The following is a 15,915-nucleotide window of genomic DNA, read 5'->3' as shown; positions in this document are numbered from 1 at the left end:
TTATTATCAATGTGCATTTCTAAAATTTTACAGATGAAATTTCCCCCAAAAATGCTACCTCCTAAAAGATAAGCACTGGAGTATGAGCCTATTTAAATTGTAGGCTTTTTGCCAATGGAACATGAAATAGGGATACATTCACATGCAACAACCAAAGGATCTCCATCCTCATGTTAGATCAGGAGGGCTCTCACATGGTGTAACACAGCCCTCACCTGTTGACTTCACAGTAGAGGCACCTCTGCCATCATTGAAGTTTAAAAATACAGCACAAGGGAAGACAGGGGAGGACAAATTAGAAGGTGCAAGTTTGTGGCAGTTCATACTTAGCTTAATGTAGCCTCCTTTAGGTGAAAGACAAAAGGAAATGTTCTTTTCTGCCACTTACTTTAAATTTCCAGTTATCAAACTAAAGAGAAAATTTAGGAGAGATAGCTGAGTTTACTGTATCAATTTGGGTATTATCTTTCGCAAGTCTTTTTATAATCATCTGCTCTCTACACGATGACTTTTCAGCATCTAGCAAGGTACTGTTAAACGCTGTGTCCCCTTCATAAGGCATTAGGTGATTGTGACTTCTAGGACCATTAAATGAAGCATAAATTATAAGAGACTGTGTTTAGAAAATTCATAAGATGGTGTGTTTATCCCTCAATCCGGGAATGAGAATCAACAAAGCCGTTGCCATGGTGCTGTGCCTCCGAGAAAGGCACCTCTCTTCCCCACCCCCACCGCTGTGCACCACTGTGCTGTGGTATATTCTTCTGTCTGCTCTGCATGCTATTTAGAATTTAGATCCTGGATTCTTCACTTTGAAGTTTCTTTCTTTCTGTCCCAATATAACCTAAATCACTTAGTTGTTTGATAGAAAAGTAGTCAGAAGTTCCCACATTAAGGCTGAATCCTCCTAAATAACCTGTTGAAAAGATACATTGATTCTAATTTTTCTCTTTCCTACCTCTCATATGTTTGAGTATAATAATCCTGAAGGTAGAAGAAGGGGAACACATGACATTAATTTATCACAGCTAAATATATAGAATGAATTTGCAAGGCTAGATTTACAATAAAGCAAAACTATTAGAATCAAAGATTATAAATTCAAATTAAATATTCCTTAATACAAATCCAAAAAAAGTAACATAAAATAGAAGGTATGCATAAACTAAAAATTTTAATTAAATGTTTTTATAAAATATTGCTGCTTTTATAAAATCCTTTGCTTTAGTGGCTAGTTTCCATTAATTACATAAGAATTCTCTTTGCAATTTGAGTCAGGAGAATTTTTGTCTTGATCTCCAAATGGCATTTCCTCCCAGTCTTTGAAACAACTTATATTCACCCCATGGATATGTCATCAATCTGTAATGTGTGAATAGACACTATTCTTTCCTATATTTGACCAAATGTTTCATTTCCTGAAAATTAAATTACTTAAATGCAACAAACAGATGGCCAGAAAGTCCTGTAGTAGCTTACTCTGCCATGAAATTTATTATCCAAATCCCTGAGATAGGCCTGAGAAGTTAGCAAAAATTCTTTCTGAACTCTACTATTCCACAGTTGATGGTACAGTCATCAAACCATTTTTAAGTTAAGTTACTTTAGACTTCAGAAGGAAAATGTTGAAAAGCTATTTCATATTTTATATAAAAAATTAAAATTGTGAACAAGTCACATCAACTACTTTGGTTAAAGCTCATCTTAGAGTTGGTCTTAAGGTATTAAAAAGATAATATGAATTATACATGATAGAAAATAGTGACTTTAATTTTTTTTTCTATCTCTGGTCTTCAAATATTATCTTCTCTAGGCTAAATAAATGCTTCTCATCAGTATAGTAGAGAATATTTGGATGATGAAGGCATGATTCTTTATATTCCATTTTCTTTTGTTATTGTCAAATGTAAAAACAAGGTTGGTCATTTGGTTCAGTGCAAAAAATTAAGGGTCTTGAGTAGGCATCTATGATGGCCTTGTCTCAACCATACATAATAAACAAAAAAAAATATCAACTTATTATATATCAGCTATACAGAAAAAATAAAGTCATTTTGCTATTGGAAAGATTTTTCAGCTACCATTCAATGTATTATTTAGCAAACCTATAAAACATAAAGGTTTTGGTAAAAGAGCAAGGGCCAATTGCAATGAACATATGAGTTTAAACTTTTCTAAGACATATTTTTTTTTACCAGTTGTGTATACATGACCTTTAGTTCAATGCATTCATTGACTATACTTTTTTCTAAAATATATACCTAACTATATTCAAAGTCCTTTATCAAGAAATAGAAAAATTTTCCCTTATCCTCTTCATAAAGATGCTGTTAAAGGACAGTTGTACAGTCCTTCAGAGTCTACAGGGAACATGGCACAAAATAGTTGACAGTAAACAATCTCATTAATCCATTGCATACTTTTGGCCTAGAACATTTTGGGAATATACCAATTAGGTAAGCACATGTTAAAGTCCTACCTTCTAAATAGGGGTCCCTCAAGTCATCTTGTTGAGTGGTGGAAAGGAAGAAGTAGTATACTGACTGAAGGACTTAAGTACCTCTAGGAACTCATATGCTTAGAAAAATACAAGTAGAGGCCCATGAGGGTTGACATTGTGCATATATGCAAATAATTTAGGTAGGAGAGATTCCTGGTCATCTTCTGACTCTCCCCCCAACCTTCACAGCCTACGACAAGGGCAGCAGAAGCAGCAGGCTGAGCCACTACCACACCACTTTTGTCCTCCCCTGCCCTCCTTGGGTCCTGGAGGTCTCACTCCCTTAACTTTTGTCTTCTCCTTCACGCTCTTCGTTTTCCTCTGTCTACACACAAGGGACCTTCTTGCTTTGCTGCCTACTTCTTTTGGTCTGCTCCTTTCCTATTCATTGTTCCTACTCCCCACCTAGACAAGGCCTTGGCCAATTAAGGAAGCCAAACTCCCAAGAACACTGCTTAAGTGCTTAAAGTTAGAGTAAATAGAAGAAAGAATCAGTTAAGATACTCGGAAGAGGAAGGTATACTTATCACATCTCATAGTGGACTTGTCCCAGGAGAATCATGACTCTGGCAGGACTCTCATGTCATCCTTAAAGCTTCTTCTGTGATCACTGATTGAAAAGAGGACAGCTGAGATGCTTGGATACCCAGAGGCTAGTGGTCTGTCTAGTTGTTGTGACTCCTCTATCAGGGATGGGGATATAAGAAAAAAGAAATGAGACAGCCTGGGCACAGGTTCAGGTATGAACGATGCTGTCACTGGTCTTCCATACTGTGTATCGAACAGATATATGGAGTCATTAATTAGAGTCTCCCATATAAGGATCTGGCACTCCCACAGTGGTCAAAGCCAACCAGCTATCTGGTCCTATTGGTAGGCAGTCGGGACAAAGAAATTTAAGAGTAGTGACAGCGTGAGCTTTGCTAATCCCACCATTGTTCCATGTACTTGAGCTCTGACCAGGAGAGAATAACTCTGGGGACCTAGTCTATCTGAAGTAGCCAGATTTGACAGTTTCAAGAATAATCACTCCAGCCCTCGAGAGGTGAAAGGCCATTGGGTAGGTGTGTAGGCATCTCTCAGACCACATTCAGTACCTTGCTATTCCATGACCACATTATACTGCATGATTGGGCACCAAGGCCTCAGAATCAGAAAGACCCATCAGATGTCTGAGAGGGAGATCAAAATTGCCAAATGAGTGGAAGGGCACCCTGAGAGACAGGTTTTCATCACGGGAGCTACTGCCAACCACAGCCGTAGCTCCATGTTGAGTTGATGCCAGGCTCTCTATGCCGATGAGTAGCATGGAAGACAACGGCAGTGCAGATCCACCTACGTCCCCTCTGCTGCTCACCACCCAGCATCTGTCTGTGAGGTCTGAAGAGTGAACCATTTCAGGTTTCCATTAATTTGTGGAATTTTCATTTTACATTCAATTTTATTGCTCACTGAGATTTTTTTTTCCCTAGAATAAAGGATGCAGTTTCTTCTGCCTGTTCAGCTGTTAGCACATTAAAGTTAGTCCCTATTTTTTTCTTTTGGTAGTTTTTATTCATGATGATTTTTTCCCCTATTTTTCATTGAAATATAAGTGGAATATGTAATAGTTCTTTTAATGTTAGGATTTTTTGTTGTCATGTGCAGAAAAAAATATTAAAAGTCAAATGATCAAAGGCTTTTGTTGATGACCCCAGACCAACATTCAGACTTAAGCATCATGACAAGGGCCCGTCTAATGTTAAAAGTAACTTTACTTGACATGTGTGACAACCTGTCAAGCCAAATTCAGCCTATCATTATTGGCCATTACTTTATTGTGGAAATGTTTATTGAGTGCTTGAGAACCGTGCAGCAGTACCACATAGCATGGTGTCCTGAACAAAACAGGGCTCAATAATCACTTCTTTTCTGTTTTCATGGGGATCTTTACTCCATGTAAGAGCTTCTGTAGCAAACTAGAGCAGCCTCCAAGAGCAGAGCAGTGCCAAAAGGTTTTGACTAATGTGCTTCATCAGTGCAGTCAGATGCACTCCATGAACATACTTCATCTTGTCTACCTTAAATTTCTACGAAGTGTGTAGAGATGGCCTAGTAAACTTATTTAGGACAGTATGCTTAATATTGGAGATGATCCTAAGAAATTACAGATTTCTCAGTATGGTATTCTAATTAAAACCTAATTAGCAATTCACTGTGCTGGAACTTGGATTTGTAGCATAGAAAAAAAAAAATTTCACTATGCACAGAAAGTAAAGATGTATTTTTTGGAGACATTAGAATTTCAAAAATATAAGGCAGCACATGTGGAATTTAGAGGTGTTAAAAATCTTAAGTGTGGGTTTCTCCATAGCTTTAAACTTGAACAGTTTTGTATAATCAGTGAGCTTGCCAAACAGTATCAAAAAACTCATTTTCTTCAAGTGCTTTATTTATCTTTAATAGAACCTTCATCACCCTGGTGTTGTAAATTTGGAGTGTATGTTTGAGACGCCTGAAAGAGTGTTTGTTGTTATGGAAAAACTCCATGGAGACATGCTGGAGATGATCCTGTCAAGTGAAAAGGGCAGGTTGCCAGAGCACATAACGAAGTTTTTAATTACTCAGGTAAGAAATCAATTAGAGTCAGAAAAAAAAAAAGGTAATATCTAATATCAAATGTTATCACTGTTTAACTAGAGCTTTCTACCCTTGTTGTTTAGTCCCTACCTCCACAGTCTAAACTACACTTTAAAAAAAAGTTGCAGTGGCTTATTGTATTCTCTAATTTATATCTGTAGCATCCAGAGTTCAGGATACGTACCAAATGAATAATGTGTGTGCAGGCCCATGTATTAAAACTACTCATGAAATTTTAAAATGCACAGTGACTGAGTCCTGATTCTTTGAAAATATTCAAGAATATGTATCCTTGTTAGATATCATTGAATTCTTTTATCTATACCTGTTTTGGTTACTCTATGGATACCATAATATGATACTTTTTCCATTAAAGTTTCCTTAGAAACCTGCTGTGTTAGTCTAGCTCATTTCAGGGACTGGAGTATAAAGAAACTCAACCATTCATTTTGAGTTTTCTCTTGACCCTGTAAATTTATGTCCTAGTAGAAAACATTTTGAAATAAACTTTTAGACTAAAATAAAATGATTTTGATGATTTTTTCCTTTATAGATACTTGTAGCTTTGCGTCATCTACACTTTAAAAATATTGTTCACTGTGACCTCAAACCAGAAAACGTGTTGCTAGCATCAGCTGATCCTTTCCCTCAGGCAAGTATGAAAGCCTCTCAGCAAAAAGCCAGGCCACAGCATCACTGGTTCCCCTGCAGCATTCTGTCACCCTTTCTCCTCAAAACCTTTGTTTCAAGTTTCACCTGTCTGTTTTCATCCATTTGTTACCCTTCTTATATTGTGGGGACTGCAGCTTTGTCGCTGTGCATCTCAGTTCAGCCTGCCTTAATAATGCACACAGAGCCTCTCATTCTGCTTCTGCTTCTGTCGTGTGGACGTCCTGGAGAACTGGCAGCACGAGGTCAATGCTGGGAGCACTGGCCTAAGAGGGAGACGCTTAAAGAGTCCCAGGGATGTTACCAGCTCTCTATTGTTAGGCAAGATATTGCAGTTCGGTGTTGTTCTCAGGGGCAAGGAAAAAAGTTTCTTCTTTTCCTCAACTCAGAGGATGCAAAACAACTGGATCTCTTCCCAGGAACTGTCATATCTGAAAGGACCTGACTGAGGTGGCTCTTCTGCCTTGGCTCCCTGATACCCTCAGGTCCAGGCTAGGTGTCCGCGCAGAGCTAATTTGGAGGATTATTGTGGATGGCATGATGTGTCCTTGTGCTTATCCTTCAACCTGTACTTATAATAAGCCCTTGAGTTAAATCCATCAGTTTGCATGATGTTTTCCTGCCTGGTAAAACAATATTACCCACTTCTGTGTATACACATTTTCACATTTATCTCTGGTTTTACGGAGGAGGGAAGGAGAATGTTTAGATGATATTTTTATGAATAAAAGCATACTTTTGTATCAGTACATAAACCACTATCTTCAAGTACATAAAATGGAAAATAGCTATTCTACCATGAGAAAGCCACATAATGTATGTAAAATATTATAGTTGTTTTTTAGCGGATGTGGACTAAGACACACAATTTGTGACCTTACTATATCTCCAAACCGTTATTATCAACAGGTGAAACTTTGTGATTTTGGTTTTGCCCGGATCATTGGAGAGAAGTCTTTCCGGAGGTCAGTGGTGGGTACCCCAGCTTACCTGGCTCCTGAGGTTCTAAGGAACAAGGGCTATAATCGCTCTCTAGACATGTGGTCTGTTGGGGTCATCATCTATGTAAGCCTAAGTGGCACATTCCCATTTAATGAAGATGAGGACATACATGACCAAATCCAGAATGCAGCTTTCATGTATCCACCAAATCCCTGGAAGGAAATCTCTCATGAAGGTAATATCTTCCATTCAAAAGTGATAATGATTTCGTCATTGTGTTATATTATTAGTTCAGTTGTGAATTTTTAAATTGATAAATGCTTATTGCAAATTGCCCACTAAGGCAGGGGCACAAATTTGTTGAGGTGGGTGGAGAAGTAAAGGAAATGGAGACAAAAATATCTACTGGTAAAAAGTATATATATTATAGAGAAATTGAGAAATACACATTAAAAGGTAAATGAAATAAAGAGAAACTGTTAATATTTGGTGTATTTCCTTAGAACTTATAAATGTTTACACATTGATATACTGGTAATACTTGATCTTTACTAACAGTAATCTTTTATTTACTATATGCCTATTTCTATATTAAGCACTTTTAACTTATTATGGACACAAGAACCTTATGATATTGATATTTTAATTGTCACATTACATATATTAGTATACCACATTCTTTGTATACTGTTTTCCTTTATGTGACATTAGAGCATGTATAATATTTTATACATATTCCCTGCTATTATATCTTTAGGTTATTTCTATTTGTTCAGTGTTAGATAACCTTTATGTATAATTTCTTATATGTATCTCTGATGCTTTTTTTTTAGGATAGATTACCTTGGCAGTGTTGCATTATTTAAAATTAAATTCTTCTTAATAAATGTTTCCTTCTTAAAGGAAGGGTGATAGATAGTTTTAAAAGAAGTGGTGGGGCAGTCAGGGCAGCGAAAATGGCTCACTGCATGCTTCAGAAAGCAGTTCCTCATGAACGTGCTTTGGAGTTTATTTAAATCTCACACACACACACACACACACACAAAACCTGAAGACAGGTTTAGCTATTATATCTATATTTCAAGTGAGAACACTGAATCAAAAGAAGTGAACCACCTGCCAAAATCACAAAGCTAGTAAGTGGCAGAGCCAGAATTTATACCCAGATGTTCTGAGCATACATTCTGTAACCACTGGTCCTGCTTCCTTTTTAGTTTTCAGGCAACATCTAGTTCTAAGTTTGTTGAGATTTTTCACCACTTAAAGAGGCAAATACATTCATAGATAAACATCTATTTGATACCTGTTATTGCACGTGGTGGTGCAGAAATTGGAAAAGAGCATGTATAAACTGCTTGGACAATTAGTTCTTAGACTACATTCATATTAAATGTCACGATCCATCTATTATCAGAGCTTTGAGTTACTATTGGCAGCAACCTTTTTAAAAAAATTTTATTGAAGTATAGTTGATTTACAATGTTGTGTTAATTTCTTCTGTACAGCAAAGTGACTCAGCTATACATATATATATATACACATTATATATCTATATATATCACATTATATATATATATATATATGTTTTTATATTCTTTTCCATTATGGTTTGTCACAGGATATTGAATATAGTTCCCTGTGCTATACAGTAGGACCTTATTGTTTATCCATCCTATATATAATTGTCTGCCTCTGCTAATCCAAAATGCCCATTCCTTCCCTCCCCTCCCCTCCTTGGCAACTACAAGTCTGTTCTCTATATCTGTGAGTCTGTTTTTGTCTTGTAGATATGTTGATTTGTATCGTATTTTAGATTCCACATATAAGTGATATCATATGGTATTTGTCTTTCTCTGTCTGACTTACTTCACTTAGTATGATCATCTCTAGGTCCATCCATGTTGCTGCAAATGGCATTATTGCATTATTTTTGATGGCTGAGTAACATTCCATTGTACATATATACCACATCTTCTTTATCCGTTCCTCTGTCAATGGCCATTTAAGTTGCTTCCATATCTTGGCTATTGTAAATAGTGCTGCTATGAACATAGGGGTGCGTGTATCTTTTCGAATTATAGTTTTATCTGGGTGTATGCCCAGGAGTGGGATTGCTGGATCATATGCAACTCTATTTTTGGTATTTTGAGGAACCTCCACAGTGTTTTCCATAGTGGCTGCACCAATTTACATTCCCACCAACAGTGTAGGAGGGTTCCCTTTTGTCCACACCTTCGCCAGCATTTATTATTTGGAGACTTTTTGATGATGGCCATTCTGACTGGTGTGAGGTGATACCTCATTGTAGTTTTGATTTTGTCAACAACCTTTAACATCATTTAATTAGTTGTAAATCATAGCTAGGTGGATATATTTTAAAGGAATCTGTGACCTTAAAAAGAACTACCATGTAGCCAAAGGACTAATGAAATATTTAGGATAATTCAATAGGGCAAAAAAGGGAAGTGTGATTCGTTTTCTCAGCCAGGAGGCAGAAAGGAGAGAATTATCAAATAACCTTGTGACCTAACCTTGTCAGGGAACATTACCTTTAAATACAGTTAAAGGTATGTTTGATATCTATAATCTAGAAATCCAGTAGGATAACTTGATGTTGTTACCATAGTGCAAATCTGAAATATCTCTAAAGCCAGTCATACATTTTCCTGTTATGCAAGAATAGGACATTAGGAAAATAGTCTTCACATTAAAAACTTTTTTTCTTGGAGTAGTAGAGTACTTTTTCTTGAAGTAGTGGAACAAATGATGCCCACCCTCTGGTATCATGGAAATATGCTGGCCTTCTGTGGAGATAGAAGCTATAGATTGTGAATGTTTAATTATCACTAGTAATAGAAACCAGAGGCATAGATATCAATAGCTCAAGAAACTCTTGTTGGGAAACCACAATATACATGCATAAGTAATATGAAAGTAAAGGGCAAAACATAAAATGTCCTTCAAGTTTTCATAAAATGTCCTTGAAAGTTTGTTGGGGAGATGAGTTATATGAACTTGGGAAAATGATCATTTATTTCCTTGAATTGTTAGCTTGGTATAAAATCAGGGTCTCCAAGTTCAGAGGAGGGAGAATCACTGTGGACTTGACTAGTCAGAATTGCATTTTCAGGGGAGATGGAACTTAGGCCAGTCCCTGAAGAATGAAAAGGAAGAGATACAGCGTTTTATAAAGAGGGAATTACATGGGATTATTCAAGAGGCATTTATATTTGACCAGAAAGAACACATTTTACTTGGCTATAGATATGTCTAAGCACTAAAAATTTCCTGCCACTCAGACAAAGTGATGTGGAAACCAGCTCAGGTAGAATCTCCTTCTTCTAAATGACTCAAGCATCAGTTTGGGAATTAACTGGCCTCTCTTCTCAGTATCTTTTTCTAGCTCATCCTTGCCTTTGAGGCACAGGAGTTGTACTATTTGCTCAATGAAGCTCAGATGGCAAATGAGTTAACCTACCTGCTGGTGTACGAACAGAAGTATTATTGAATATAAAGAAAAGCTAATTAAATTATGTCATAATATTAGCTGAGGTGTTACAAAAGTAATTACCGGCCCAGATTCTATTCCACTGTCTTGTTGGGAACAAATAGTTTCCTGATTAGATATTATCACAGGGCCGGTACCAAATAATTTTAAGCACGTAGTATCTGATGAATACACGAGCAAACTAGTATCGGGCAAAGGGTGGTCACAACTGAAATTAGTGAATTTTCAGTCTCAGGATACTATAAACCACACCAGAACCACTAAAATGCCAGATGCAAGGAAGTAAAAATCTAGGAACCTCAGTGACTCTAAATCAGAGGTAAGGATCAGCAGTGAAGCAGTTTGTGGTGTTGCACTTCCTGCCATTCTCATTAGCCGTCACTTACCTTTTCTGAGCTTCAGTTTCTCATCTGTAAAACAGGGTAATGATTCCTGCCCATATAATGAAGTTGTAATAGAGACTGAAAGAGATAAAGGATGTGAAAGGCATTTATAGAACGCAGGTGTGGGGTGAGTCAAGGATTTGGATCTAGGAAAAGGATAGCAGAACACTAAGCTAAGCAGTTGCTCTGGCGAGTAACCAAGAATTGATTGTATAATTTTAGAAATTATATGCAAACTGATGTGCACATTTCCCAAGTGTTCTTCAGAAAAATTGTTAGTTGTACTTTTTTTCTTGGCATGGAAAAGCAAAAGATAAAAGAAAGTTGTAAGGTCTTTGTAACATACGTAGATGTGTCAGGAAGAGAAAATTCCTTTATCATGCTTTTTTTTCTGTTAGTGTAGACATGGACTCAGTAAAATATAATACTATATATTGGAGTGCTTGAGCTATCATTGTGCCATTTGATCCTCACAGCAATCCTCTAATAAGTAACTTGATTTAGTCTCTATGTTAGAAACCAGAAAGGTTCAATGACTTGCCTAAGGTCACACAGTAGTAGGGCTTGGACTTGAAATCATTGGTTTCTCTCCATTTTTTACAACATACATTGTTGCACACCAAAGGGTGCTTATTTCTAACGTCTTGATATTTAGCAACCTATAGGGAATTTTTTTTTTTTTTTCTTTTTTGGCTGTGTTGGGTCTTCATTTCTGTGCGAGGGCTTTCTCTAGTTGCGGCAAGTGGGGGCCACTCTTCATCGCGGTGCGCAGGCCTCTCACTGTCGCGGCCTCTCTTGTTGCGGAGCACAGGCTCCAGACACGCAGGCTCAGTAGTTGTGGCTCACAGGCCTAGTTGCTCCGCGGCATGTGGGATCTTCCCAGACCAGGGCTCGAACCCGTGTCCCCTGCATTAGCAGGCAGATTCTCAACCACTGCGCCACCAGGGAAGCCCTATAGGGAATATTTTAAACTCATTAATTATTTTTGCTATTATAATATAAAAAGCTGAGTATTGGCATTAGAGATATGCTTACTAATAATTTATCAGTGAGTTAATCAGGACTCTTGCATGCAAATAATAGAAACTTATCTCTAAGTTAGACAGAGATAATTTATTGACTCACACAACTGGGGAAGTCCAGAAGGTGAACTCCATTCATCTGGATCCTATAGTTCAAGTGTCAAATTTCTCTCTCTCTTACCTCTGCTTTGCTTTATGATGGCTTCCTTCTCAGGTGGGCTTCTCATGTGGTACAAAGTGATCTCCCAGCAGCTCCAGGCTTACATGCTACCCATTGTACATGACTCGGAATGGAACCATAATTATCTGTCAGTAGCTGTAGAGTCTCTGAAAGGGGCACTGATTGGCTGCCCTTAAATCCTGTAATACCCTGGGAACAATCACATTGTCACGGCAGGAGCCTGGCTCTGATTGGCACTGTGGATGATGGAGAGCCCCTCCAGGTTGGAGAGAGGAAGTTCCTGCAGGGAAAAGATACTAGGCTAAAAACAAACACAAAGGCATTAACAGATGTCCGTTATAAAAATAGATTTTTTTGTGAATTAAAGCATGACTTGAAAAATGAGAAAAAAATTGGGGAAAATTTAACTTAGCAAATGTTACAGGTTAAATAGTAATAGTAAAATTAATTAAATTTTGAAAGAAAAAAATAAGAATCACTAATCTTCTATAACCTTTGCACTGTAGCCAAGCACTGCTTTACACACTTTACATATATGAACTTATTTAATTGTCCCCAACCTTTGAGTAGATACTATAATTGTTTCCATTTTAAAGATGAGGCACTGCAGACATAGAAGCTTAGTGGCTTCCCTGGGTGGGGCTAGGGTGCAAATCCTGTCAGCCTGCTCCAAGGCAGATGCTCTTACCCACTGCATTTACAGCCACTTGATTATCCTTTCTAATGGATTTAGCCATGCTGTCACATTAAATTTTTAATATGTTTTCACTAGCTTAGAGCTAGTGTAGCAACACAATTTTTAATAATGTCTAAAAAAACAGGGAAACAGGATCATGTTGTGATAAAGACCTGAGTTGCTTCCACTCAGCATCTTGGTGACCTCATCCAAGTTACTTATTCCTTCAGGTCTCAGTTTTCTTGTCTGCAATACAGTGACACTAGTTACTAACTCACTGGATTATTTTAAGTATTAAATGAAATTGCACTGGAAAGTGGTTAGCACAATGATTGACATAACTAGATTACCAACACTATTTCCAATCACTTTACATGATCAATCGATCTCTCTGTATATATATTTTTAGTTCTACACACACACATACAGTTATATAATTATGTATGTAACTAAACACATATTTAATCACAGTTATATATATAACTAAATAGTTGTATAAATTATATATCGCTATACATATATAACTAAATAAAAATGCATGTATACAATAAAACACTCCAGAATGAATCATATGATTACAAATAATTGCACAAAAGGAGACTTTAGGTAATCATGGGAAGGGAGGAGTTTGAGAACATTTCAGTTCATTCTAAGGCAGTGTGTTGTACCTTGTTTCATTTCATCATTGTGACTATCTGATGGCCATTTGACCATCCAGTTTATCCATTACTACCTGTCAGTAATTAGACATGACCTCACTCTCACCTCCAGCTTTATCTCATACTAGGTTAAGCTTAGTCCTCAGCACATAGGATGGCTATGACATTTCTCAGTTCCTTGAAAGGACTTGTTCACCTATTTTCAAATAGTTACTTGATTAGGCAGATTTACTTCATCTTATGGAACAGGCAGCCCATTGTCACTTAAACTTTTTTTAGATAATCAGATGAAACTAAAGAGAATTGCACCTTACTTGATCATGTACCAATATGCCCTTTCTTTCATTGCATTTTTAGCAATTCCAAAATAACAAGAGATAGGCCAGGTTGTCCTCCATGTTTGTCACATCTAGTACATAATAAGGGTGAATCCTGGATGGACATGGCCAAAAAAACAGAAAATTGCAACCAAGACTCAATCTATAAGTTAAGAAATAGGTAACAGGGATGTAGAGCTTAGAAACAGGAAATGGAAAAACTACGTAATAGTCAGAACACAGGAATATTTGCAAGGTAGGGGATTACTCATAATTTTGCCAAAGAACCTCCTTGATCATGGCTCGTTTTAAACTACCTGTAATTGTCTAGTTCTAAATGTATAGCAGACATTTTTTAACTTTGGCATGCCAGCAGTTAATCAGAGAAGCTAGTTAATAATGGGGATTCCCAGACTCCACCCCCATAAACTGCCATCTTGCTCTGAGACTGTAAGAAGTCCATAGAGCACACTTTCTAAAACACTGCTCGGGAGCCCTGATCCCCTGAAAGACCTGACAGCTGACAGTGCTCTAAAAAAAATTTTAGTAAGTTTCCAATATTCAAATTTAGATGAATTAAAAATTCCTCTCATTTGTAACAGTTTTTTGTATCCACATCATTTTCTTTATCAGATATTTAATATCAGGACCTGTAATTTGTTCCAAATGTTGAATGTATTTCAATATAGACTTCCATGAAAATAGTAAGAAAAAAAATAAGAAAAAGCTTCTTGACAAGCTTCCTATGTCAAGATGAAAGAAGAAAAAAGAAACTCCAGGAAATGCAAAAATTTGTGTGATAAAGTTATGTGTAATAAAGAAGAAACTAACGTGTGTCATGATTTTGAGCGATTAAGGGAATATAGGAAGAGAGAATCCTTTTAACACTTGAAAATTCTCCTTTGAGTGGGCATAGGTGTAGAAATTTGATGCTACAGGTTGTAGGGTTATAGGTTATAGACTATAGGGGGTATGAGTTATAATCCTATAGTTCATAATAGTTATATATAAATTATTCCACATATTGCTTATTAATTTTAAATTATAGAAAACCTTTAGACCAAACATATCTGACTTCATTATAATTATGCAAAAGGATGTGTAAATAATGAAACTTCTTTCACACTGGAAACGAGGACAGAGAAGAGGTGAAAGGAACTGTAAGAGCTGTAACTTGCACAGAGTTCATATCCGATTCTGCCGAGGTGAATGGATTGGCTTATGTATTGTGTTGGCCAAAAGGTTCGTTTGGGTTTTCCCGTAAGATTGTACGGAAAAACCTGAATGAACTTTTTTGCCAGCCCAGTACATTCACCACATGCATGATTTAATATATGATTTAATCATAGAGTTAATCATTTTGAATAAATGTTTTATATATATATATATATATCCTGTGTTGTGCACCAGGCACTGTTCTAAATTACAACAGTAGCCAGTACATTAATTTAATGTAACTAAATTAATTGCATGAAGGACAATGAGGTAGAAAAAGCTAAAATGAAATGATTCATTGTCCTTAATGGAAGAGAATCAATGTTTTATTTTGTTTTATTTTTAAGGTGGTTCTTCTCAAACTATGTGATAAAGGACCAGTTTTATTTTATTTTAATTTCCAAACATATGGATCAGTACTTCGTGAAATATAATAAAAATGTGACAGCAATGTCAAAATGCTTTGGAAAGTTTCCAAAGACTTAGTCTCACTTTCTATACTTATCTCATTGTAAACTAATAAACATTTCACAGACTGGCATTCATCCATACTCTGAATAGCTTAAAGTTAGTGAATCAAGCATAAATGATACTGCACATATTTTTTTTTAAGGTGTAGAGGTCATCAGAAGAAATTTTTTACATAGTTAAAAGAGGTTTAATAATGAGATATTAGGTTTTATCTTTCAAGTTGAACTCTTCCTACTGATTGATTTAGATCTTTTACCAGGTGCATATGACACTTTTGTAAAAAATAATAATAAGGGACAAAAGTGCAAGAAAGTTCCAGGAACAAGTGGAGTGCAACCTTTTGTGTGACTAAAATTCTTGCACACCTGGTCTAAAAGTTGTCTATCATGTTAAATATACAAACTATATCTATGTATCTATATCTATCTATATATATACATACATATATGTATATACTATTTTATATGTGAATATTACTGAAGAGTTAGAGGGTTATAGTTCCTTTTCTATAATACCAATCCTTGCTTGGTGACTGAGCAGATGAAGAAGATGTAATCTTAAATCTCTAAACCTGCTTTGCCCGCACAAAGGAGAATTTGCAAGTGTGAAAGTCAAATTAATTCTCTTTTTCTACATTCCTTCAGTTGGTCAAGATCCTAACACATCTTAAATTACTCTACTTTATAAATGGCTTTTTTATACAGCATTTTTTTACCCAAGCGTTTATTCTTAGAAGAAGAAGAGAGATGACAC

At 36.4% G+C, this 15,915-nt stretch overlaps 1 protein-coding gene across 3 annotated transcripts in view; it reads left to right on the top strand.

Annotated features, from left to right (window-relative positions):
- PRKD1 (protein kinase D1) overlaps positions 1 to 15,915 on the top strand; it is a 515,048-nt gene that overhangs the window by 486,945 nt on the left and 12,188 nt on the right. For all 3 annotated transcript variants that reach the window (XM_036843896.1, XM_036843895.1, XM_036843897.1), the window contains 3 exons: positions 4,946 to 5,107; positions 5,673 to 5,771; positions 6,698 to 6,965. In XM_036843896.1, coding sequence (XP_036699791.1) covers positions 4,946 to 5,107; positions 5,673 to 5,771; positions 6,698 to 6,965 — 529 coding nt within the window. The remainder of the gene's footprint in view (positions 1 to 4,945; positions 5,108 to 5,672; positions 5,772 to 6,697; positions 6,966 to 15,915) is intronic.

Source organism: Balaenoptera musculus, chromosome 2 (genome assembly GCF_009873245.2).
Source record: "Balaenoptera musculus isolate JJ_BM4_2016_0621 chromosome 2, mBalMus1.pri.v3, whole genome shotgun sequence".
NCBI classification, from domain to species: Eukaryota; Metazoa; Chordata; class Mammalia; order Artiodactyla; family Balaenopteridae; genus Balaenoptera; species Balaenoptera musculus.
This window is presented reverse-complemented; position numbering and strand designations above follow the sequence as displayed.